The sequence below is a fragment of the Danio rerio genome, chromosome 19 (assembly GCF_052040795.2).
Source record: "Danio rerio strain M-AB ecotype USA chromosome 19, GRCz13ab, whole genome shotgun sequence".
Taxonomy (NCBI): domain Eukaryota; kingdom Metazoa; phylum Chordata; class Actinopteri; order Cypriniformes; family Danionidae; genus Danio; species Danio rerio.
The window spans coordinates 43,230,742-43,257,898 of NC_141039.2; the positions used below are offsets into that span (position 1 = coordinate 43,230,742).

Consider the following 27,157-nt stretch of genomic DNA (forward strand, 5'->3'; position numbering starts at 1 on the left):
TGTTTGATTAGTGTTGGAGCTAATCTATGCAGAACACCGGCCCTACAGGACTGAGTTTGCCCACCCCTGCTTTAAGGGGAACTAAATTATCTTTTAGAGCAGGGTCTAATCGAGCACAGTAGGAACAGTAGCCCCCCTTTGATTTTTTGTTTATTTTTTAAACATTTCCCAAATGGTGTTTAACAGGGCAAGGAAATTTTCACAGTATGTTTGATAATTTTTTTTTAAGTCTTATTTGTTTTATTTCAACTACAATAAAAGCAGTTATTATTTTTTAAACACCATTTTAAGGTCAAAATTATTAGCCCCTTTAAGCTATATTTTTCTCAATAGTCTACAGAGCAAACCATCATTATAAAATGATAAGTCTAATTACCCTAACCTGCCTAATTAACCTAGTTAAGCTTTTAAATGTCACTTTAAGCTGTATAGAAGTGTCTTGAAAAATATCTAGTCAAATATTATTTACTGTCATCATGGCAAAGATAAAATAAATCAGTTATTAGAGATGAGTTATTAAAACTATTATGTTAACAAATGTGTTGAAAAAAGTATTCTCTCCGTTACACAGAAATTAGGGGAAAAAATAAAAAGGGGGGCTAATAATTCAGGGGTCTAGTAGTTCTGACTCTAACTGTAAGTGTATGTTGATTGGGCGAAAGCATGCCATGAAACATTACCAGCATTTTAAAATGTTAATAGACATACACAGAAAGTGAATGTTAGCAGCATTTACCTGTTGCCTTTATCTGTAATGTTGTGTTCTTTCCTATATATGGTCCTACATATCACACAGTAGGTGATTTAATTCTTTTTGCATAACATCTAGGTTCCATCTCCATTATCACTAAACATAATCAAAACATAATCTGGCTCAGTGCTAATTTTTTAAAAACCAATTTAGCCAGTTTAGCTTGTTTTGATCACATGCATTTCAAAAAATACAAAAATATATAAAAAATAAAAAAATATATATTTTTTTGCTTGTTCAAACTACTTATTTAAAATGAGCTGAAACAACACAATTCTTGAGATTTCATTGGGACAACTTAATTTTTTATGTTTAATCCTGATTTTTTTTTAAGTGTTAAGTAAAAAGTGTTAAGTTAACTTAATCAATTTGTGTTGGGACAACATGAATGAATTGTGTGGAACCCTGCATTTTTTACAGTGTGGATACAACCAGCCAGCAAAATGAATCTGATGGCTAGTTCCTATAACTGTAGCTCTATAACTACCTGCTGCAAAAGCCATGAATGTTCCAAAACATTTTACATTTCACTTCTTGCGACCTTAATGTCATCAGGAGCCATGGGTATTCATTTTGTTTTTTTGCCTCTATGTTTTTCCCCCTTGTAGCTATTGAATTACATGATGCTAATCACCAAGGACAGCAGTTTCATTCATTCATTCATTCATTCCTTCATTCATTTTATTTTCAGCTTAGTCTTTTTATTAATCTGGGGTCGCCACAGCAGAATGTACCGCCAACCTATCCATCATATGTTTTATGCAGTGGATGCCCTTCCAGCTGCAACCCATCACTGGGAAATACCCATACGATCTCATTCACACACACACATACAGCCAATTTTAGCTTATCAATTCACCTAAGGGCCAAATATGTTGAAATGCAACACTGTATAAATGCTGGGCTCTACACAATCAATTTGTGTTGGGACAACATGAAGGAATTAAGTTAGCTTATTAGTTTTTACAAATTTAAGTTGATTGAGCATAAAACATTTAAGTTATCCACACACAAAAAAACTCAAGAAATGTTGTTCCAGCTCTATTTAAATCAATAGTTTGAACAAACAGCAAGCGTAATTTTTTGAGTGAAGACTTTTTTTACATTTCCGGGTTTTTCAGTAGCAGAAGTCATCATAGTTGGTAAGCAAATCAAAAATAAATAAACTCTGCTTTATGGCTTTCCGGGAAGTCTAAGGGTGCTTTCACACCTACACTTTTGTTTCGGAACGTATCTCGTTTGCCCAGTTAGCGTGGTTCGTTTGGCATATGTGAACAGAGCAATCGCGCTCTGTTCCGCGCCAAAGTAATCGCTCCGAGATCGCTTGAATGAGGTGGTCTCGGCTCGATTGAAACGAACCCTGGATCGGTTCGATTGCAGTAAGAAAGCGATCCGATCCGAGCGCGGTTATATCACAGTGTTTTATGGATATGTAATAGGATTACGGCTATATGAAGAGAGAATTATGAGCAGGGCGGGAAGTTTCGCGAGTCTCCGGATGCCCGCAAACGAGTGATGATCTCCCCGTAATCTCGCGTCTCCCTCCCGGTCCTCAAATAGGCATCGTCGCGCACCCTTCTCACCCCTCCCCACCGCGTCTCTCCTCAGACACGTCGCGCGTGCACCCTGTCAATCACCACCAAACCACCACCTCTCCTGACAGCTGAGCGGGACGCTGCAAAATAAACCCTGACACTCTGACCAATGTAAGGAGATTTTACTTGCACGCGATTTGTTTTAGCTCTTTTGGTCCGATTAGAAGCTTTGCAGTGTGAAAGCAAACCACTCCAAGAGCAAAGAGCAACAATGTAACAATTGTAATCTCTGTTTCAGAACAACTGAATCGATTCACAGGTGTGAAAGCACCCTTAGAGCGCAGTGAATGGGAGAGTACAACAAATCATTTTTTTACAATCTTATTTGTTAAAATAATAAAAGAAAAACTCCACGATGATGTTATAAAGACTTTCATAAAAAGAAAAAAATATTGATGACTGCAGCCAGAGGAGAGAATAACGTCAAATTTACTGTCCTGTCCCATAGACACTGCTTTAAAAACGCCTCACACAAGCGGTAATTTACTTTTGGTAATTTGAAGCAAATATGAAATAATACATACATAAATACAAACACTGTAAAACCCAATGGTCAACTTTATCAAAAGAAATTAGTTTATTCAACTCAAAATGTACTTAAAGTTAACTCTACTCATTTGAAAAGAGTTTTGAACTCAGTGTTGAAGGTAATGAGTTAATTAAATACCTCATTAGGTCAACTTTAATTGAGTAAGTTCACAGTACTCATATAGATTAGTTTTGTAACTCAAATGGTTTGTTGCAATCGGTTTAATCAAATGGTTTGAGTTGCCTTAACTTATTGGGTTTTACAGTACTCATTTGGTTTGAGTTTTCTTCATTTACTGAGTTTTACTGTGCTCAAATTGCTTTGTTTACTCAAATGGAGTAAGTTCACATGACTCAATAGGATTAGTTTTTGAACTTAAATGGTTTGTTGCAATCGGTTTCCTCAAATGGTTTGAGTTACCTTCAATTTTTGGGTTTTACAGTGTAGTAATGTTTAAGGTTTTTTATTTTTAATCTAAATATTAAAAACTTTTTTTAAAAGGATTTAAGATGATGATGACCGTTAAACGCATCATAACAGGCTTATTAAAAAGGGTCCATTCTGAAAACAATTACAAAATGAACACAAATTCTACATCAAAACACACGTTGGCCTTTCAATGTGTATCTGAGGTAAAGATCAGAGGATGTATTTTACCATCCCTATAATCATCAACCACCTCTGATCTAATATGAGGGATTTTCCACAGCCCTAGACACACCGCAAAATCATTTTCACACCTTGTCTTATAGTAAATATCCTTAAAATCATTTACCTTTACAGTTGACGTCAGAATTATTAGCCCCCTGTATACTTTCCCCCTAATTTCTAACACATAAATAAACGTAATAGTTTTAATAACTCATTTCTAATAACTGAGTTCATTTATCTTTGCTATGATGACAGCACATGACAGCTTAAAGTGACATTTAAAGGCTTAACTAGGTTAATTAGGCAAGTCATTTTATAATGATTGTTCTGTAGACAACTGAAAAAAAATACTGTAAAATAGGGCTAATATTATTGACTAATAAATAATTTTAAGAAAATTAAAAACTGATTTTATTCTGGCCGAAATAAAAGAAATAAAAAAAATATTATAGGAAATTACTGTGAAAATTTCCTTGCTCTGTTAAACATCATTCGGAAAATATAAAAAAAAAATAACAAAACATTCACAGAAGGGCTGATAGTCTTGACTTCAACTGTACTTCAGAAGTCTAACCGAGTATAACAACCAGGCTTCTTGGTGGTTTGAAGATGGCATTGGGGTTGTACTTGCCCAGGAAGTCCCTGAATTACACTGCCTCCTTCTGGCCCCGAAACAACCACATCTTAAAGCTGAAATGCACAGATTTGAACATCAGCAGGTCAGAGAGCATGTTAGAGAAAGCGATGAGTCCATACGCCAGCAAGAGAGAGAGAGAGAAATAGGCGTAAGACACAGGGAGGGGAATGAGGATGAAGGAGACAACGTGGCAGTGTGTATTCCTGTGCTGCTTCTGGAGACAGACTGATTACTGAAGGTTCATCTAAGGTAGCAAAGATGTTCATGCAAAAAGTCAAATAGTGCACTGGCAAAAATATAGACCAGAAAAACATATGCATGAAATGTTGAATAGTTGAAATTAACATGATTATATTACCTTTGAAACGGCAGAAAAGAGAACAGCTGTGAAATATTTATCGAACCATTATGTCCAATAAAATAAGTATAAATATTATATAAATATAATATAAAAAATGGGGAACGCAGTGGCGCAGTAGATAGTGCTGTCGCCTCACAGCAAGAAGGTCGCTGGTTCAAGCCTCAGCTGGGTCAGTTGGCATTTCTGTGTGGAGTTTGCATGTTCTCCCTTCGTTTGCGTGGGTTTCCTCCGGGTGCTCCGGTTTCCCCCACGGTCCAAAGACAAGCGGTACAGGTGAATTGGGAAGGGTGGAAGGGTATCCACTATTTAAAACATATGCTGGATAAGTTGGCGGTTCATTCCACAGTGGCGACCCCAGATTAATAAAGGGACTAAATGAATGAGTAAAAAAATGATATAAAAATAATAATACATATTCTTTGTATGTACTGGATTTATTGGGATGGGTTTGAGTAAAATTTTAATGTGTTTTATTCTATCATGGAAGAAAGAAAAATTGTCATTTAGAACTATTTTCAGAAAAAGATGATTGGTCAGAATAGAATTAGTTCCACCAAATATAGATTTTGTGTGAAATCAGCATTGTGTTGTCCAAAATAGATATTTTAATGTCTGAAAAACTAACTTCATTCATTTTCTTTTCTTTTAGTCCCACGTGGAGATCATGCAAACTCCACACAGAACCAGTGACCATCTTGCTGTCAGGCTATTGTGCTACACACTGCACCACATTGCTGCCCTAAAAAAATAGGTTATGTATATGTATTTAAATTTTAAACGCTCCAAATCAATCCAAATCAGAGGTTCGCGTATGGTACACGAGAGGGCTACAGGATGGGAGAAAAAACTGAATGTTCTGATTCATCTGATCTATTTTTGCTGCTAAAATAAACCAAAACAGTCATTATTTGATCAAAAATATAAGTGGCTTAATATTATTAACTTATTTGTTGAACTGTCATATGAAATCAGTGTCACATTATTAATCATGAGGTGATGGTAAATAAGGACAAGGACAAAGGACAAGTTAAAAGAAATGTCATCAGAAGTTCATAGAATAAAAAAAAAGTTGGTTTTACTCAAATCTTTTAAATCTTTTTACTGCATTCATTTACACACTATTGTCATTTTGATCTCTTTTATTTGCATCTTGTTGTCACATAAACACATCCTAAAATGATCATTTTCACTGTACTGTATTGTACTCTATATCTTAAGAACAAAATGATCCAAACAGCATGCTGTGAACTTCTGATTACCTGTATGATGAGTACTTTTACACCCTGCACAAAGTAATACATTTCAAACCCCAATTCTTCATTGTGATGTGAATCAAATGAGTTTAAAGTTGACAGCACATTTGCTTTAGAAAAGCAGCTCGTGCTGTACGTGTGTCTAGAAAAACTGCAGGTACACAGCATTCTGTTTCTGAGTTTATGACCCCAAAGATGGAGCTTCTCATCATGCAGTTGCTCTAAAGAGAAGGTACGTCTGGCCACAGGTGTGTAATTTAAAGGGCGTTTTAGAGCCGAGCACAGGCTGACCTACAGATCAGCCATAAAATAGATGGTGTCATATGTAAATACATTTCAACATATACAGCTTTTCTATAACTATTTTTTTACAATTACTATTTCTTTTTATTTCAGTAAATGTTTGCAATTTTGTCATCTTTGACATTCAACATAGGCTCATTCTGGAAATGTAGCCCTATATACATTTCTCGAGATCAGAAATTATGTAGTCACAAGTTTTATGGCTGCATTTCGTCTTTAAAACGAACACCACGGGGAGGTATGATGCCAATCCTTTTCACGCATACCAGCTTACTACTTACATTCGTATGAATGGCCTTCCCACTGTTACCAGTTTGTCCAGTGGCTTGCCGCGAATGTCAGAACGTATGTAAGAATGGTTCCAGAAAGCGGGTAAGCCAAAAACAGAAGCTAAAAAATTTCAATAAACAAGTAAATAACAGGGTGAGCATGTGGTAAAATCTGAAAATGTGGTAAAAAAAATCAGGCGAGGGCTTTTCTTTTTCTGGATTGCTTTTTAAAACTGTCGGTTTAGGGAAGGGGGTGAGTGGGTCAATATGTGCTTTTGAAAACACTATTAGTTGCGTTTAGGGGAGGAGGGTGGTTCAGTTGATCGGGCAGTCAGTCAGTGAGTCAGTTGACAGCAGCCTCTGGTGGATATAAACGAGAACAGTAGGCGCGAATGGCACTCTCAAGAGATATTTGAAATCTGAAAAAGCATACACTGCAGCCTCTGGTATATTCGCGAAAACAAAGACTGCAAAAAAAACGTAGCTCCTGGGACATATTTGGCGCTCTCCAAAAATGTATATAGTAGTATGTTTTCAGAATGAGCCTGGGATGATAACTTTTTTACATATAATTTTCCAGAACATAATTGTCCAGTAAATTTTTCCCAGCTGTATCGTTCAACATTTCATGCACATCTTATGTTTTTTTCAGCACACTATTTAACTTTTTGCATGGACATCTTTGCTATCTCAAATGAACCTTCAGTAATATATATATATATATATATATATATATATATATATATATATATATATATATATATATATATATATATATATATATATATATATATATATATATACACACATTTATATATATGTATATATATATATATATATATATATATATAGAGAGAGAGAGAGAGAGAGAGAGAGAGAGAGGGAGAGAGAGAGCAAGAGAGAGAGAGAGAGAGAGAGAGAGAGAGAGACAGATACAGTTGAAGTCAGAATTATTAGCCCTCCTTTGAATTTTTTTTCTTTTTTAAATATTTCACAAAGGATTATTTTTTAGGGGTTCTCACCTTTATTGTATAGGACAGTAGAGAGTATTGACAGGAAAGCATGGGGAGCAGAGAGAGGGAAAGGACCAGCATAAGACCGCGAGGCAGGACTCAAACTTGGGTCGCTGTGAGCACCGGAGTGCATGTGTTGACGCACTAACCACTACACCACTGGCGCCGACCCAAATTATGTTTAACAGAGCAAGAACATTTTCACAGTATGTCTGATAATATTATTTCTTTGGAGAAAGTCTTATTTGTTTTATTTAGGCCATAAAAAAGCAGTTTTTAATTTTTTTAAAAACCATCATAAGGTCAAAATTATTAGCCCCTTTAAGCTATTTATTTTTCGATAGTCTACAGAACAAACCATCATTATACAATGACTTGTCTAATTACCCTAACCTGCCTAATTAACCTAGTTAAGCCTTTAAATGTCACTTTAAGCTGTATAGAAGTGTCTTGAAAAATATCTATTAAAATATTATTTACTGTCATCATGGCAAAGATAAAATAAATCAGTTATTAGAAATGAGTTATTAAACTATTATATTAAGAAATGTGTTCAACTGTGTATAATTTTTCTTTTCAAATATTTCCCAATTCGACATTTTAATTGCCATAACACAATAAACTTAATAATTTAGTTATTTTTGTAACTTTAATTCTTTTTACTTTATTTTTAATTAAATGCAGACTTTTAATAATGACATCTTTAAAAAATCTTAATTATTTCTAACTTTTAAACATTAGTCTATTTATATACATTAAATCTTTCAAAAATCATACGTTGTACCTTTTATAATTTCAGTGTCAGTTCAAATTCATGATTTGCATTAAATATTACTTTAATTTTAACTTTATTACTTAAATGTAATTCCCTTTGTCTAAAAACTCCCATTGCAACTGCTATCTTAAACAAATCAGTCACACATGCAAACAGATTCAAAGGAGGAAGTTTTCACATTGATGAAGGGGCTTCAATCTTTTTTTTTTTTTTTTTTGCTTGGCTGGTGGAACAGCATGAAGTGTGAAAGTTCAGAAATGGGCGGAGGGCAGACGCCACTCAAAGGCAGGGTTTCTCAAAACTATATTTCCTTTAACCAATAAACTCCTCCCCCTTCATTAAATCTGGACCACTCCCCCTCTAAAACGAGGGTCCTGTAAGAAAGCCCCTGAGTGACATACACTGAGCACAGGCCCGTGATGAAAGAGGAGGAGGAGAAGTAGAAGGAGGGCTGAGAGGAATGACGTCCCACCGATATGCGTTTCGCTTCAGGCCACAAGATTCAGGATTGCATTCCTGCTTCTGCTGTGTTTTCCAGAGCTGACAGGCAGACTGAGACTCTGCAGGAGTGAAGACGCATTCAGTGTCTGTGGAAAATGAATCACACAGAGAGAGAGAGAGAGAGAGAGAGAGAGACAGACGAGAAACACATCTGGCTGAAAAAGGAGAGTGAGGAAGGAAAACTTCCACAGACGTAAATGTAACTTTCCATTTTAAGTAGATATGTGCTTTAGTCCAGAAAAATGGTTAATGAAAACAGTGGCAGCTTGTAATTGGCATTAAATCCAAACAAAAAAATACTTTTTTAATATATATATATATATATATATATATATATTTTTTTTTTTTTTTTTTTTTCTCATAAGGCTTCCGGATCTTACATTTCTGCCTTTTACAAGTTTATTTTCCAAAAATCTGAGTTAACATCCCATAATTCTGAATTCTAAATTGTAAGAAAGCCTATAATGTAATAAACACACAAATTTAAGTGACAGAACTGCAAGATGTAAAAGCAGAACAAAAGTTTTGAAAAATAGTAGGAAAAAGCATTGTAAAAAAAGTCTATAGTGGCAAATGTAAACTATTGTTGTAATTCTAACAAAAAGTCAAAATTGCAAGTAAGAAACAAAATAGAATTGTGTGAAATAAGAAATAAAGAGGGCCTGTAATGTCAAAAATGCAAGAAATCAAGTAGCATTTTCCAATAAAAATGCCAGAATTGTGAGATGCAGAAAATGTTTGCACAATTGCAAAAAACAAAGTCACAATTCTATGAAAAAAAAAAGAATTATAATGTACTGGGTAAGAAGTTCTGTAAAAGCTATTTTAAAGAAAGCAATTCAGAATTGTGAAAGGTTCATTCAAAATGCCAAGAAAGTTAACAGCCACAAATACAATAAATTAGTCAGTTCTGAGGAAAAAAGTGGCAAATGCAAACTTTTCAATGGTTGCAGGAAATATTGCAGGAGTTGAAAGAAACCCAATAAAGTTGCAATAGTGAAAATAAATCATAATTATAAGAAAAAAGTCTAAATTGTGAGATTTAAATATAATAACTCAGGCTAATTGGGAACATGTACCCTGGAGCACATTTTTAGAATCAAGAAATATGTGTATTTACCAGCCCAATCTCACGAGAAACAAAACCATTTTATGTTTTATCAGTTTAGTAGCTAACTTGTACAAATTTGTACGAGTTCAGTCGTACAAAAATGTACGAATTTAAAAAAGGAGTCGTGGCACCCAACCCAGTCCATATTATAAGCAAATGGTACTAAGTTGAATTCATATGATTTAGCCTCTAAATCAAAAGTTATGAATTGCCATGAGACTATGTTGGTATTTACGTATTAACATATTTCAGATGTTGAAATGTACAATAAAACCACAAGAAAACGTAGACCAGGTTACATATTTGTCGGTTCTCAAAAATGTAGCTCTGGGCACAAATTTCCAATTAAGTTGCCTGTAAGAAAAGGTCAAAATTCCAAAATAAAAGCCTATAAATTCACAAATGCGGGAAATGTTTATCCATTCAAACTGCATGAAAAACAACCCTCAATAATGAGATAAAAACTCACGATTACATTTTTATTTATTTATCCCATAACATAAACAACCTAGAATAATAAAAGTGAGAAATATTTGCATTTACTTATAAAGAAAGAGTCGTCCAGGGTACATATTTGTCAGTTCTCAAAAATGTAGAACTGGGCACATATTTCCAATGAAGTTGCTTGCAAGAAATAGTCAAAATTCCCCCACAAAAAAGCTTATAATCGCAAATGCGGGAAATCTTTATCCATTCAAATTGAAAGAAAAAATTCTGAATTATGAGATAAAAAGTCACAATTACTTTTTTCCCATAATTGAAACAACTTAATGAGAAAAAAGCTCTTTGTAATCATTAGTTCGGTAGCATTTATAGATCTTATTCAGCATACTTTTATCTTTCGTCAACTTTTAATATTTTTCTCATCTAGATGCTATAATTGTCTGGGGCTTCCTTTCATTACAGTAAGACTCATTGGGAAAATGTACCCTGGAGTACATTTTTGAGAATCGAGAAATATGTGTATTTACATATTAGAGATTGTCGAAAATGTACACGGCGCCCTCTAGTGGATTTGCAAAAAGCAAAAACTGCAAGAAAATGTAATCCAGGGTACATATTTGTCTGTTCTTAAAAATGTAGCCCTGGGCACATATTTCAAATGAAGCTACTTGCATGATATAGCCAAAATATCAAGAAAAACACTATAAAATCAGAAATGCGAGAAATGTTCATCCATTCAAATTGAAAGAAAAAAATCTGAATGATGAGATAAAAAAAAAAAATCACAATTATATATTTTCTATATTTATCCCATAACATAAACATCTTCATGAGGAAAAAGCTCTTTGTAATCATTAGTTCGAAGCGTTTTTAGATCTTATTCAGCAAAAGCCTGCCAACTTTTATCGTTTATCTCATCTAGACTCTACAATTGAGTGAAGATCCCTTCTATTACAGTAAGAAGCAGTCTGGCATCTTACAGTCTAAACATTCAGAAGGAGCTACAGACACGGGTCCCTTTAATCTCATGTTTTTTCAAGCCTGCAGACGGCTCAGTAAAATACTAACCGTCCTCCGCAATAACAGATAGAAAAGCGCTGCAAACTTCAGCTGCCGATGCTTAAATCTCTTTGGCTCGCCACACGTGTCATTACCGTTTTTTTCTTCTTCCTCTAACTGGAGGTGTGTGTCGCTCAGTGCAGGGAGGTCAAGAAAACCGGTGTCTGCAGCCACGTCATCCACTGCAGACAGACAGAAAGATTCTTATAGACGTGTAAAGTAGATACTTCAGTCAGTGTGTTTTATTACTTTGCTATAGTACCATTTTGTGAAATGTAAATGGTAAAAATGACATTTGATCACATTTTAGAAGAAGTTGAGGTCAGAATTATTAGCCCTCCTGAATTATTAATCCCCCTGTATACAATTTCTGTTTAGCGAAAATAATATATTTTTAACACATTTCTAAACATAATAGTTTTAATAACTCATTTCTAATAACTGATTTATTTTATCTTTGCCATGATGACAGTACAGAATATTTTACTAGATATTTTTCAAGACACTTGAAATGCACTATAAAGCTTAAAGTGACATTTAGGTTTAAAACTCTTTTTGCTAAAAGAATTTTAAATTTAATTTGTAACACTTTATTATTTTAACATTCTATGACATAATTCCTCTATATGATATGATATAAATATCTGATATGATAATGCCTCTTAATGTAAAAGAAAAAAAGTGAAGTTTAATTTTAAACTAATTTCGAGAGGAGCATGTGCTCATGATTGACCCAGCTGCTCCATATTAGCTAATCATGATCCTCCAATCAAAGGATCCAAAGTCACTATATATATCCTCCATTTCCTTTCTACAACTACCTTTGTCTGGAAGACACCCCCCCCCCCCCCCTTCTTCCTCCTTTATTCAGAATGGGCGGCACGGCGGCCCAGTGACTAGCACTGTTGCACAGGTTGAGCCCTATAGCCCTATGTGTGCACGTGCCTGCTGTTGCTTCACAGCAAGAATACCTATGGCGTTGGGTCCTCGCTGAGCCACCTGGTATTTCTGTGCGGAGTTTGCATGTTCTCCCCGTGTCCGCGTGGGTTGCTCCCGGATTCCCCCGGTTTCCTCCAACCATCCAAATGTGCTCTATATCAGTGGTTCTCAAAGTGGGGGTCGGGACCCCCCGAGGGGTCGCAGGACAATGAAGGGGGGGGTCGCCTGGTGGTTTCCAAAAATCTATTTATTTTTATTAAACCAAAAGAATGACCATATTTTATCCATAACCTACTGAAGAGAAAAAATTGTTACTATATACTACTATATAGTTACTATAATACTTATTGTTACTAGTTCTATTGGATTGCTACTTCTCAGGTAATTACATTATATTAAAGACACTGCAATAGCATCAGAAGCAGCAGATTGATTTTATAACACCAGGTTATAAACTGACATACATACAAAAATAAAACAAAGAATAGGCTTTGGTCGATTGGTGTGTGTGCGCCATTGCATGCAAGGTTTATGTCATTATAACCAACTCCGAGGATATTGGGGGTCACAAGTAACTGGCATTGTCATTTTGGGGGTCGCGGGCTGAAAAGTTTGGGAGCCCCTGCTCTATATAATAGACAAAATAAGCCTAAACCTTTTTTAGAGTGTCTTACTCTCAGGAAGTTTGCCTCGGCCACAGCAGTGGGGGAGTTTGAGATCGACCTGAGCTCAATCTCCCCTCGCCCTGCAAAAGGGGGGAGCCCTGGGCTCGAGGATCCCTTGAGCTCAGGGCTCTCTCCCGGGACAGCATGCCAAACAAGCTATGTACAAATCATGAGCTAAGAGTGAACTCTTAAAATGCATACAATTAATCAACACACAGAAAGTGCTATAGTGCTAGTCAGATATCACAGTTTAAAAGCATCCCACCATTTTTAATTCTCTTTTTATTTTTTTCCAAACCTCCTTTCTCCATGTAAGTCTTAAAAATGCATTATATTGCATGCGATTTTTACATTATTATTATTAAATGGCTAATGTGACTTGAAGCAAAACCTCACACTGCTGTTCTACAGCTGTAACTACTTGACTAAAAACATTGCATCATTCCTAACATTTCCGTCAGACAGCAACATGACTGAGACAGGAATGTGGAGAAATGTTCAAGCTTTTGGGGCTTAACATGGCAAGAAAAAGCACCCTCACTTCCTGCAGCCCAACACTTACAGTACAAACACACACACACGCTGATCCCACATGAAGATCAGAAAAACACAGGGAAAGAAAAACACCGCGTTCGTGTTGTGAACTTGTGAAGAAGAGATGTGGGGCTTACGAGTGTGTTTATTTAACTGCCCCTGGGAAAAGCAGAGGAAAGAGCTTTGATTTCTGCTCAGTACGGCTTATCCTGCTTCGTAGGGGCTGAACTTAACGTCCCACACAAGCCATTCGCAGTCTCCGGCTGAGATGCAGACATTTCTTTGTCCTTCGACCTTCATTATTTTGCATTTCACTGAGTTTGTTTCAACATGGAACAAATATAGTTTGAAATACAGAAAGGACTGAAAGGTCATCCGCTGCGTAAAGCATATGCTGGATAAATTGGCAGTTCATTGTACTGTGGCGACCCCTGATTAATAAAGGGACTAAGCTAAAAGAAAATGAATGAATGTTGATATATTAAGCTGTTTTTCTTATATCTCATATAGTTACAGATGTATTGTGAGGACTAGAATGTAAAACTACAATGTAAAAATGCTGGGTTCCACACAATTTAAGTAGATTGAACATTAAAAAATTTAGTTTCCACAAAAAAGCCCCAAGGATTGTGCTGATTCGGCTCTTTTTAAATAAGTAGTTTGAACAAGCAGCAAAAATGTAAAAAAGAAAAGATCGATTTTTGGTTTCTTTGGATTCAGAGTTGTGTTTAAGTAATATTGTCCTATTCGATGCACTACCAGTGACATTTCTTTCAAATTTAAAATAAAAATGTCATTTAGAGCACTTACTTTTGCATAAAATACCAAACAAAAAGATGCCATACTTTTATTTAAACAACACAATAACTTTAAACTTTCATTTGGCTCTCTGAGTAGATGCTGATCAGATCTAAAATGGTTTAGTTTGCCTGTTTTAAAAACAAATGACTTTGCAAAAATAGTACACAGACTTTGAATGCCTTATGAGAAATAGTGACTAGTCTAAAGTGTGTGAACTAGGTGTGTGTGAATAGTGGAGCAGCTGAATTCCTCCAGTGTTTGGATCTGTCAGCTGTTAATCACCCCCAAAATAACCCACCAGCACGCATGAACATACAGCGCATCGAAGAAGCTTTGTGCTGAGGAGTCTGTCATCACAACAGATTTTCTGTAGACTTTAGAGGTAGATTTTAATATCAAGATGATATATTTATTAGAATGTTCCCCTGCAGACAATAGCCCCTTTTACACAGTGATACCGGTAAATATCCGGAAAATATCCGGAACGACTTCACCGGTATATTCAAAAAAGCGCTGTTCACGCAAATGAGGACGTCACAGATTTTTTCCGATAAAGACCATTCACACATCCATTCCAAAATACCGGTAAATTGTGACATCATCAACCAGAAATGAGCTCTAAACGGCTGTGCTTGTATTTATAAACATTTGACTACACTACAAACTCAACTACACTATAAACTGTGGATGGATCAGTACTGTGAACAACTTTGATGAAAACATATAGAGAAACACTTTCGCATGTTGAGATGTTTATAATATGCGTGTCTGCTGGTGCTCACTGGCTGCTTTACGTGCACACGCGTCAGAGCTTGAAGGTAAACAAACAACGGCTTGACATAAGCATTTTATCGATATTTTTTCCACAGTTGGCATTAAGATGGAACATAGAAACGATACCGGACTAACATCTAGCAGCTAAATGTGTCTGGAAAAATATTCAAAGGCTTTTATTTTCATAAACAGCGCAGATGTGAATGCGTCTGACTGTTCTGATTGGATAAAGTAGACGTCTCACATCAGCGCATTCTAAACGTGAACGCATTCTTTGCGGCAATCTTCCTTCTGCGTTCACACAGTGCAGAATTCCGGCAAATTACCGGAAATGTTACAACTTCTCATTCCAGAAAATAGACAGAACAAATTACCGGTATTTTTAAAAAGGGCCTGTTCACACCTACACACCTTTCTGGAAAATTGTCGATAATTTTACGGAAAGATCTGTATGTGAGAAAGGGGCTAATCTGTTGACTATGAGAGTAACTTTGCAACTACTTGTCAACTTACAATCATAAGAATACAGTAAATTGAATTGTCCTTGCAAAATCATTCAGTTGGTATAATGTGGAAAAAGGGGGCTCGTCCGGGATATATCTATTGACCATGAGTTGACATCTACACTTAAAAGCAACATTATTAGCCCCCCCCCTTTTTCCCCATTAATGTTTAACGGAGAAAAGATTTTTTTTTTTCAACACATTTCTAATCATAATAGTTCTAATAACTCATCTCTAATTACTGTTTTATTTTATCTTTGCCATGATGACAGTAAATAATATTTGACTAGATATTTTTCAAGACACTTCTATACAGCTTAAAGTGACATTTAAAGGCTTAACTGTGTTAATTAGGTTAACTAGGCAGGTTAGGGTAATTAGGCAAGTTATTCTATAATGATGGTTTGTTCTGTAAACTATTGGAAAAAAATTTGATTAAAAGGGCTTATAATTTTGTCCTTAAAATGGTGTTGAAAAACTTAAAAACTGCTTTTATCCTAGCCGAAAAAAAACAAATAAGACTTTCTCCAGAAGAAAAATATTATCAGACATACTGTGAAAATTTCCAGTGTTATATAGTGTTAAACATCATTTGGTAAATATAAAAAAATATATATATACATATACATATATATACATATACACATATATATATATATATATATATATATATATATATATATATATATATATATATATATATATATATACAGTTGAAGTTAGAATTATTAGCCCCCCTTTGAATTTATTTCTTTTTTAAACATTAAAATTGTTTAAAAACGCGTCAACATATTTGTTCTCTTTCTGTTAAACATGACTTGGGATATATCCTAGGTCATGTTCAACAGAAAGAGAAAAAAAAAATGTAAACTCGTTTTTAAACAATTTTAATACAAAAAATTATTTGTTTGTGATTGTTACGATAACAAAAGTGGTTTATTCTGTAGCCAACTAAAAAAATAATAATTTAAGAGGACTAATAATATTGACCTTCAAAATAATATTTTTTAAAAAGTTTTTTAAAAAGTTTTTATTGCAGCCTAACTACAAGAGATAAGACTACATCAAAAATAATATGATAAGATATTATAGGAAATACTGTACACATTTCATTGCTCTTTTAAACAGCACTTGAGAAAAATTTGATAAATAAATAAAAACGTTCAAAGGAGTGCTATGGTTCTTCCCCCAAAAAGAAAAATGATACTTTAAAATTTTTTGATGAACCAAAACTTCAGTCCCACTGTTGTGAAACCTAGTTTTCAGTTCTTCCTGGCATCCTTATTTTTCAGACTGGAGTCTTTAATAATACACTAAAGTATAAACAGATCTCAAAATAATATCAAAGCACCTTTAATTTCAGGTCTTGCAGCTTCTAGAATGCCTGGAGATTTCAAAAGGCTCAAATCAAAAACTCTAATTTACATTTATTGCATACTTAATGCATACTAAATGCTTCCCATGCAGTCAAATACCCAAAATTCACTGGCTAAATGTAGGCGGGATGATAGCATTTGTTGAGTACATCCACTGAAGTCTCAGCAGGATCGGCAGGTGTTCCCTATAAAGAGCACCAGACAGGCCCTAATTTAAACACACTCAACACATGGCAATGAGAAGACATTCACCTAAAACTCAATGCACAACACTGATATTGCAACAAATACAGTCATCTGCGATTGATCAATAATTTTAATCCTCACTCAATGCATTGAAAATCTGTGCAGTTTTCACTTTACATGTCTGAAAAAAATTATTGTTTTAACAGCATAACCTACTAATTTTAAATAAAAACTATGTAAATGAATATTTATTAATATTATTTTGCCATATTTAGCCTTTTTAAACAATTATTAAAATAATTAAGAAATATTGTTTGTATTTAGATTTGTTTTATATGCATTTAAATAATGAACGCTCAAAAACAGTCCACATTTACTGTATGAAACCTACATATGTCTCTTAATCCAAGACAACATAAGACAACATAAATATTATTTAGAAAGTTTTTCCAAACTAAATATTTTTTTACATGCACATGTTTGTCTGCAAATTCCACTTAAAAGAGTTTGAGATACAAGAGAAAATAATAAACATAACAAACATTTTGACAATAATAGACACAAATACAATAAATATATATATATATATATTATTTTTTTTAATGTATATATATATATATACACACACACACACACACACACACACACACACACACACACACACACACACACACACACACACACACACACACACACACATACATACATACATATATATATATATATATATATATATATAATGTAATTACTTTTGACAAACAAAAACATCAAAAACGACAAATACTACAACTATTACTACTACTACAAATAATTATAGCTACTATTATTATTATTATTATTATGATAATAAAAAATATCATAACAATAATAATAATTAAAAATCCTCATAAATCTTTTGCAAAATATCATTACTTACTACTACTCATTCATTCATTTTCCTTCGGCTTAGTCCCTTTATTTAACAGTGGGTCTCCACAGCAAAAAGAACCGCCATCTTATCCAACATGTTTTACACAGTGGATACCCTTCCAGCTGCAACCCAGTACTGGAAAACCCCCATACACTCTCACATGCACACATATGCACTACTGACAATTTAGCTTATTCAATTCACCTGTACCGCATGTCTTTGGACTGTGGGGGAAACTGGAGCACTCTGAGGAAACTCACGCTAACATGGGGGAGGACATGCAAACTCCACACAGAAACGCCAACTGATCCAGCCAAGGCTCAAACCAGCAACCATCTTGCTGTGAGGCAACAGTACTAACCACTAAGCTACCATGCCTCAAGAAACTATTATCTAAAAACTATTAAGCAATATACTTCTTTTGGTCAGAATGAACCAGAAAGTATTACGAAAAATAAATTCAATTGAATTGAATAAAAAAGTCGTAATAGGCACTAACTGAACTTTAAATGAAACAGTGTTTTCGTGTAAACATACTGCAATAAATTGATTTTGTTTTTACAGCCTCAAAAAATAAACAATGCTCATATATGAGAGTTGGTAATGAATGAAAACAGAATAATGGTTTGAAGGTTTCCTCATACTAATTGCCTGTGGGTTTGTAGAGGTTACAGATTGCACCTGTAAAAGATTATATATGGTTGACGATTAATCAAGGCCCATATATAGTTGTCACTATATATGTATGATATGCAAATGAACATATTTATTGATAGAATATAATGCATTTTTTCACATCTAATTAGTTTTAAAGAAGCGTATCTGAAAGTTACTGTGGAAGTGTGATGGTTAAGCCTTGAAAAAAACAGTGAGTAAGCGCGAGTGTAATTTGAGTCTGTGCAGACTGCAGCTGCACCAGTCCTGACCTGCCCCGTGTCTTCCAGCCCTCCACACACACACATGTAAAGAAAAGCACAGCTCATGACCTGAGGGTTCCCATTCTTGACTCGTACTAAACTTCCCTCTTTACCTCCCAGGAAACACAGCACTCCAATTACTTTCACACTGAGCCCTGTTTGCACCAAACTATCCTCAATAAAATGAGAAACAGAGCGTGTGTTAATCAAGCTGACAATTTATAACTGTAAACATAATACAATAGAAATTACAGTCAATATTGATCACCTATAAAAGATAGATTATTCGGAAGGAGATGCAATGTGCACATCATATTTCATTTATATAAAAGTACTTAAATGGGCATATGGTTAAGTAGACCATATTTAAAGCTTTATGAAGTTCATAAGAGTTTACATAAAAATAAATATAATCCTTGTGTACTGCATGAACTTTCATTCATAAAAGTACTAAAAAAGACTGTGTGGTTTGTATATTTATATACTGTACATATATATTTATATACATACATATACTGCACTTTCAAGATGTTTTTGGTGTTTTTACATATTTTTGGAGCCAAAAAAGATCACATTCATTATAATTGCATTTAAAGAAAGTATTACATGCTAAAATCCAATTGTTGTTCCTTTTATAGAGAATGTTCAATGCCATCTCATGGCAGTTCGTAACTTTTTGCTCTCATTCGTACTATTTAGCATGATTTGCTCATCCCCCAATGATGGTTGGATTTGGGGGAGGGGTTTGGTGCCACGGCTCCTTTCAAAATCGCACATTTTCGTATGCCTGAACTGAAACATGAATTGTACGAATTAGCCACTAAACTGACAAAACGTTAAAACAGGTACTTTCCTCATAAGATCACGCTGGAATCTTCACAGATGCCGTTATGCTTGTTTACGAATATTTTATTTTGCATCATTATTTAATCACAATACTGAACAAACCATTTTAGTAATTCTGACTTACTAGAATATGTAACTAGTGACCACTAAATTCAATTATATTTTAAATTAATAAAAACTTATTGATGACACATTGGGAAAGAAAGAAAGAAAGAAAGAAAGAAAGAAAGAAAGAAAGAAAGAAAGAAAGAAAGAAAGAAAGAAAGAAAGAAAGAAAGAAAGAAAGAAAGGAATGAATGAAGGAAGGAAGGAAGGAAGGAAGAGAGGAAGGGATGAGAAAGAAAGAAGACAAGTAGGCAGGAAGGAATGATAGAAGGAAATAAGGAAGGAAGGAAGGAAGGGATGAAGGAAACAAGGAAGGAAGGAAGGAAGAAAGGAAGATTTGAGAAAGAAAGGAAACAAGTAGGAAGGAAGGAATGAGAGGAAAAAATAAGGAAGGAAGGAGGGAAGCGAGCAAGGAAGGAAGAAAGGAAGGAAGGTAGGAAGGAAGGAAGGAAGGAAGAAAGGAGTGAAGGAAACAAGGAATGAAGGAAGGAAGGAAGGAAGGAAAGAATGATGAAGAAAGAAAGGAATGAGGAAGGAAGGGAGGGAGGAAGCAAGCAGGCATTAAGGAAGGAAGCAAATAAGGAAGGAAGGAAGGAATAATGAAGGAATGAAGGAAGCAAAAAGGAAAAATTGAAGAAAGGAAGGAATGTATAAAGAAAGAAGGGGTGAGGAAGGAAAGGAGGAAGGCATGAATGAGGAAGGAAAAAATAAGTAAGAATAAAAGGAATAAAGAAAAAAGGATGGACGTAAATAAGGAAGGAAGAAAAGAAGGATGAAGAAAGGAAGGAATGGGGAAGGAAGGAAGGAAGGAGAGAAGGAAGGAGGAAGAAAGAAAGAAGGGAAGAAATGAAGGAGAAAGAAGGAATGAGAAAGGAAAGAAAAAAGGAAGGATAAAAGGAAAAGATGGAAAAGGAAGGAAGCAAGCAAGTAGGAAAGAAGAAATGAGGAAGGACGGAAGGATGAAGGAAAAAGGGAATGAGGAAGGGAGGAAGTAAGGAAGAAAGCAAGCAAGCAAGAAGGAAGGAAGGAACAAGGGAGGAAAAAAAGAAGGAAGGAAGGAAGGAAAGAGGGAGGAAGAAAATAAGGAAGCAAAGAAAGCAGGAATGAAGGAGGGAGGAAGAAATGAAGTAAGGAAGCAGGAAGGAAGGAAGAAAGGATAAAAGAATGAAGAAAGGAAGAGATAAGGAAGGAAGCAAGCAAGTATGAAGAAAAAAAGGAAGGAAATAAGAAAGGAAGGATGAAGGGAGGAAGGAAGGAAGCAAGTAGGAAGGAAAGAATGAAATGAGGAGGAAAGAAGGAATGAGAAGCAAGGAAGAAAAGCAGGATGAAAAAAGAAAGCAAGGAAGAGAGAAGGGGTAAAGGTAAAACAAATCAAGCAAGGAAAGGAGGAAGGAATGAAGGAAGAAATTAAGGACAAGAAAAAAGGTTTAAAGATTTATTATTATTATTTTCCTGCTTTTTATTTTATGGCTTCACTGTGATCTTTAAATCGAGTCGTTTAATATGTAATAACATTTATCTTTCTAAATATGGCGGGTATATTTTGTTGGTGTATAAACATCTTTCTGTCTCTGACCCATGTATATAACACAGGCACAAATACTTTAAATGTTTGTATGCAGTCGAAGGAGAATGTGAGTCCATGATTTGTTGATTTACTTTCATGTCTCTAAAAACGGAGCATGTTAAAAAGCATCCACGTACACTCAGAAGTTTAAATATTCTTTATATGCACATGTGACAGAGTTCAGCGAGTTAAAAAGAGAACAGCTCCTCCTCTGCAGTATAACTATAGCAAAGAAATCATTTGGGCAAAAGCAGCAGTGAGACTGAAGGGCACACCCATGAACTTGTGAAGAGAGAGAGGCAAGCCCATGCGCATCCATTCTGTGATCTCCCGATGGCAACAGAGAAATACTGGGAAATGGCTCTAGACTGATGGCATTTCATGGCGTTCAGCCTTATAATCTTGCGCTTGATTAATTACGCTTGAGAATTATTCAAATACTAGCTCTAAAAAGCTTCTGAAACTGCATCTTTGTTCTTTAGCATTTGAGCCTTTTTAATGTTGAGGGGTTTGCCTTATGTTTTAATTGTGATGTATGTGATGCAGGACTTTTAATTAAATTTAAATTCTTTTAATTTTAATTAGTATTGATTGTGTTTAGCACTTTGGGCAATGTTGTGTTGTAAAAAATGTGCTATAAACTAACTAACTAACTAACTAACTAACTAACTAACTAACTAACTAACGTTTGTGAACCAGCAATGGTTTCTGCCGTTTTGAGGTCAGCTGCAGATGCGAATTGATGGTGGAAGAAAGGAGTTCCTCATATTAAAGCATTTTTAGACTCTCTATGTTTGATTTTCTTTTTTAAATACACCGTTATGCAGTCGAAATCGAACTCATCGAAGTAGTAGCAGTGCAATATGGCTGTATATTGTCAATGGCCTGTGGCCTCGAGCCAACGCACACCTCCCACCACTGCCGATATAAAGCCATATCGCCATACAGATATATGCAAATATATAAAAGCAGCACACACACACACATATATTATGTCAAAACAAACTTTTATTTGAGATGTGTTTAGTCATGATTAATATATGCCCAGCACTACTACTACAATATTTTTACAATTTACATTTATAAAATTATAGAAGTAAAATATACATACAAAAATACATGCAAAAAATTATTCAAGATAATAAAAAAGGAAAAGCTAAGAAAAATTTGAAGTCACATAAAAACATAAAATAGCTATATAAAAATATATAGCTATATATATATATATATATATATATATATATATATATATATATATATATATATATATATATATATATTTATATATATATATATATTGCTGACTGATTTTATTTATCACTAAAATCTTTTTTAATGTTCAACTGAATAAAAAAACTTACCCACAGGTTGGAAGGTCTGACAATAAACTAATAGCAAACTTTCATTTTTAGGGTGAACTATCCCTTTAAAAATATGGGTTAAACATTTTAGGAACAAAAAGAATGGAAAGTATTCGTTTCCATTTTCGTTTGAGACCTGGCAAGTTTGCAGTAAATTCCGATGCTAGACTCTTTGATGGATCAAACTGAAAAGAATATTCATACCTACAGTATTATATTACTGTAAAATAAGGAATGCATTCAAACATATTATAATGTGAACAGAAAAAGGGCTCAAATTTAATTTAACTTTATTTCTGGATGTAGATGACTAAACAATAACCAACTAACTTTAGACTGTTAACTTTTGACTGCTGGGTTAGGACTATAGTTAGTAGAATAATAAACTGATATGTACAGTACTTCCAAAGTTCTTTATGTTCAATATAAGGTTTGTTCAGTGAAATAAAATGTTATCAAATGCTATTAAAGAAAATGACTGGTACTTGACATTTGGTTGCAAAGTCATCACAATAAAGAGTTACTAGAATATGTGTGTGCTGCTTTATGTGATTAACATCTCTTTTTTCCCATTGGAAACTTTAAAGTCTTTCGCTTGCTTGTTTCTGTTTGTCTTAGTGTAAAAAAGAGCAAACGACAGAAGGAGGGAGAGGCAAAAAGAACCCAGAGAAAAGACAGGAGATTTCTACCAGATGTAGAGGTTTTCGCGCTGGAGAAAGGCCAGTAAAAATGGACTCATGCTTAAGCTATTTCATGGGCAGCTCTATCATCGGGGGAGGGGCGGTCCTGACAGTCACAAAAATAAAAAATAATAATGAATAAATAAAACTTTCAATTCATGCTACTTTCATTAATTCTAAAGAGATGCTGCCATCTTCCAGACACTCAAGCTACCTCTGTCCCATAATATACTACCTGTATATGCTAACAGTGTGATGCTAAAATGGCAAAATGAGCGAGAGAGCTATTTAGTGGCGACTGCTTCTCTTTCCATTTAAGAGGGTCGAGAAATGTTAGGCACAAGGAACTGCATCTCACATTAACCGTGACTCTGATTTTCCACTGCTGGAGCTCTCGCAGAAGAAAGGGGGAGGGACGAGACAAAGGAAGCTGGAAAAAATAAATTCGTCTGCAGTTCTGTGAGCTGGAATTTCTGGCATCATCTACCAGACCTCTGAATGTAACCGAATGGAGAAACAAAACTCTAAAATAGTAGTTGAAATTCATTTTAAAGGTTTTAACCAACATTATTAGGCTCATATTTTTTACCCTGAATCAATAATAAAAAGCTTCTTTCTCGTTTTGGTAGATTATCAAATTTAAAGTAAATGTTTAGAAGCAACAACAACAAATATGCAACTCTAACAAGACATAAAAAAAGACAATTTCAAGACATTTCAGGTATTAAAATTAATTTATACACACTGAAATAAATGATTCATTGGATTTACTAATAATATATTTAGGGTAAGTGGCTTTAAGCTATTTATATGGGCTGAATTTAAACAAACAAATGAAGTTTTACAAATTAATTTCGAGAGGAGCATGTGATATGATTGACTGCAGCTGGCCACTCATCTACATGCATTAGTTAGCCAATCAGATTGATCCAAACTCACTACAAGTAGCCTAGCTAGAACTACTTGCTTTTCTTTGTTTTTCCGAAGAAACCCCCCCATCAACCCCTTCTCCTCCTTTCCTCCTTTACCACGGGGAGCTCTCGAGTACCACCTGATCTCGTACTCCCCTCACCCTAGGCTCAACTATCTCCGAGCTCAGGGTTCTCTCCCAGGACAGCATGCCAAGCCTGCTATCAGTTGTCAAACAATATCTAAGTGTGAACTCTTGAAATTAAATTTATCAATGCTCAACTTATTTTGTTTGTTTAAATTTAGCCTAAATAAAATGTTTACAACCAGTTACCTTAAAGAAATTTAAGTAAATCCAATGATTAATTTTTTTCAGTGTATATACACTCACCGGCCACTTTATTAGGTAGCCCTGTCCAACTAACGCAAATTTCTAATCAGCAGCAACTCAATGCATGTAGGCATGGTCAAGACGATCTGCTGAAGTTCAAACCGAGCGTCAGAATGGGGAAGAAAGGTGATTTAAGTGACTCTGAACGTGGCATGGTTGCTGGTGCCAGGCGGGGTGGTCTGAGTATTTCAGAAACTGCTGATCTACTGGGATTTTCACGCACAAACTTCTCTAAGGTTTACAGAGAATGATCTTAAAAAAGGGAAATTATCCAGTGAGTGAGAATGGCCAGACTGGTTCGAGCTCGTTACAACCGAGGTCTGCAGAAGAGCATCTCTGAACGCACAACACGTCCAACCTCGAGTCAGATGGGCTACAGCAGCAAAACACCACACTGGGTGTCACTCCTGTCAGCTAAGAACAGGTTACAATTCACACAGGCTCATCAAAATTGAACAATAGAAGATTGGAAAAATGTTGAGATGAGTCTCGATTTCTACTGCAGCATTCGCATGGACCCATCCTGCCTTGTATCAACGGTTCAGGCTGGTGATGGTGTGGGCTGTGAGGGATATTTTCTTGGCACACTTTGGGCTCATTAGTACCAATTGAGCATCGTGTCAACACCACAGCCTACCCGAAAATTGCTGCTGACCATGTCCATCCCTTTTTGTGCCACAGCCATATCACCCTGCAGCCCAAGACGGGTTACTCAATGAAGCTAAGCAGGGCTGAGCCTGGTCAATACCAGGATAGGAGACCACATGGAAACACTAGGTTGCTGTTGGAAGTGGTGTTAGAGAGGCTAGCAGGGGGCGCTCAACCTGTGTGAGTTCTAATGCCCTAGTAAAAGTGAAGGGGACACTACACTGTCAGTGGGTGCAGTCTTTCGGATAAGACATTAAACCGAGGTCCTGACTCTCTGTGGTCATTAAAAATTCCATGGCACTTCTCGTAAAAGAGTAGGGGTGTTATCCAGTGTCCTGGACAAAGTCCCTCAATCGGCCCGTACAATCATGGCCTCCTAATCTTCCCCATCCACCTAATTGGCTCTATGACTGTCTCTTCCTTCCACCCTATAGCTGGTAAGTGGTGAGCGCACTGGCCCCGTTGTCTTGTGGCAGCCGTCGCATCATCCAAGTAGATACTGCACACTGGTGGTGGTGTGAAGAGACTCCCTTTATGATTGTGAAGCGATTTGGGTGTTTGGCCATACACGATAAATGCACTATATACAAACACATTACATCACATTACATTTATGACCACAGTGTACCCATCTTGTAATGGCTACTTCCAGCAGAATAATATGCCATGCCATAAAGCGTGAATCCTCTCGGACTGAGTTCTTGAACATGACAATGAGTTCACTGTACTCAAATGGCCTCCACAGTCACCAGATTTGAATCCTATAGAGCACCTTTGGGATGTGGTGGAATGGGAGATTCACATCATGGATGTGCAGCCGACAAATCTACAGCAACTGTGTGATGCTATCATGTCAGTATGGATCGAAATTTCTGAGGAATATTTCCAGTACCTCGTTGAATCTATGCTACAAAAGATTAAGGCAATTCTAAAGGCAAAAGGGGGTCTAACCCGGTATTAGTAAGGTGTACCTAATAAAGTGGCCAGTGAGTATATTCCTAACTCCAAAATGTCAGTATATGTAAGATATCATATATTATATACCCTATAGAAAATCATGCTCACTTTTCAATTAACTTGAATTCTTTAGCTACTATAATTGCATCTTGTCATTTCCTGCTAACACATTTTGGTTGACTGATGACATCACAAACGTCTCGATGATGTCATGCATCAGGACAAACAGACCTCCCAGAGAGACTCCTCCATACCTTTCGGCCACTGCTGTGGTAAAATGCTGTGCCTCTTAAAAATGTGTGCACCTTCCATATGCTTCCTCGTGGGTTGTAATGTCTTCCAGGTGTCTTTAAAGTTCTTTATGGCCCTGAGATATGGCTTCCTTCACCCTAGGATTTAGTTTACAACTAACTAACCAACTAAGCTAACAGTTGTTAAACATTCACAACAGTTCAGGGAACTATTGGGGATAGGGATGGCCGACAAATTCTCAAATCATGATATAAGTCATCTCATATCCTGATAGCAATATACAGTAGTCAGAATTATTAGCCCTCCATTGATATTTTTTTCTTTTTTAAATAATTTCCAAATTATGTTTAACAGAGTAAGGAAATTTTAACAGTATGCCTGATAATATTTTTCCTTCTGGAGAAAGTCATATTTGATTTATTTCGGCTAAAATAAAAGCAGTTTTTAATTTTTTAAAAATGATTTTAATGTCAAAATTATTAGCCCCTTTAAGCTATGTATATATTTTTTTCGATATATATATATATATATATATATATATATATATATATATATATATATATATATATTTATTACCCTTTTCT

The 27,157-nt window shown here is 35.3% G+C and overlaps 1 protein-coding gene across 1 annotated transcript in view; it reads right to left on the reverse strand.

Annotated features, from left to right (window-relative positions):
• Nucleotides 1–8,193: 8,193 nt before the first annotated feature.
• The window catches only part of LOC147832641 (uncharacterized), a 28,797-nt gene continuing 9,833 nt past the window's right edge, over nt 8,194–27,157 (reverse strand). The window contains exons 3-4 of the mRNA XM_088651534.1: nt 11,348–11,434; nt 8,194–8,697 (exon numbers count right to left, since the gene is read on the reverse strand). Of these exons, the coding sequence (XP_088507660.1) occupies nt 8,498–8,697; nt 11,348–11,434 (287 nt within the window). The 3' untranslated portion in view covers nt 8,194–8,497. The remainder of the gene's footprint in view (nt 8,698–11,347; nt 11,435–27,157) is intronic.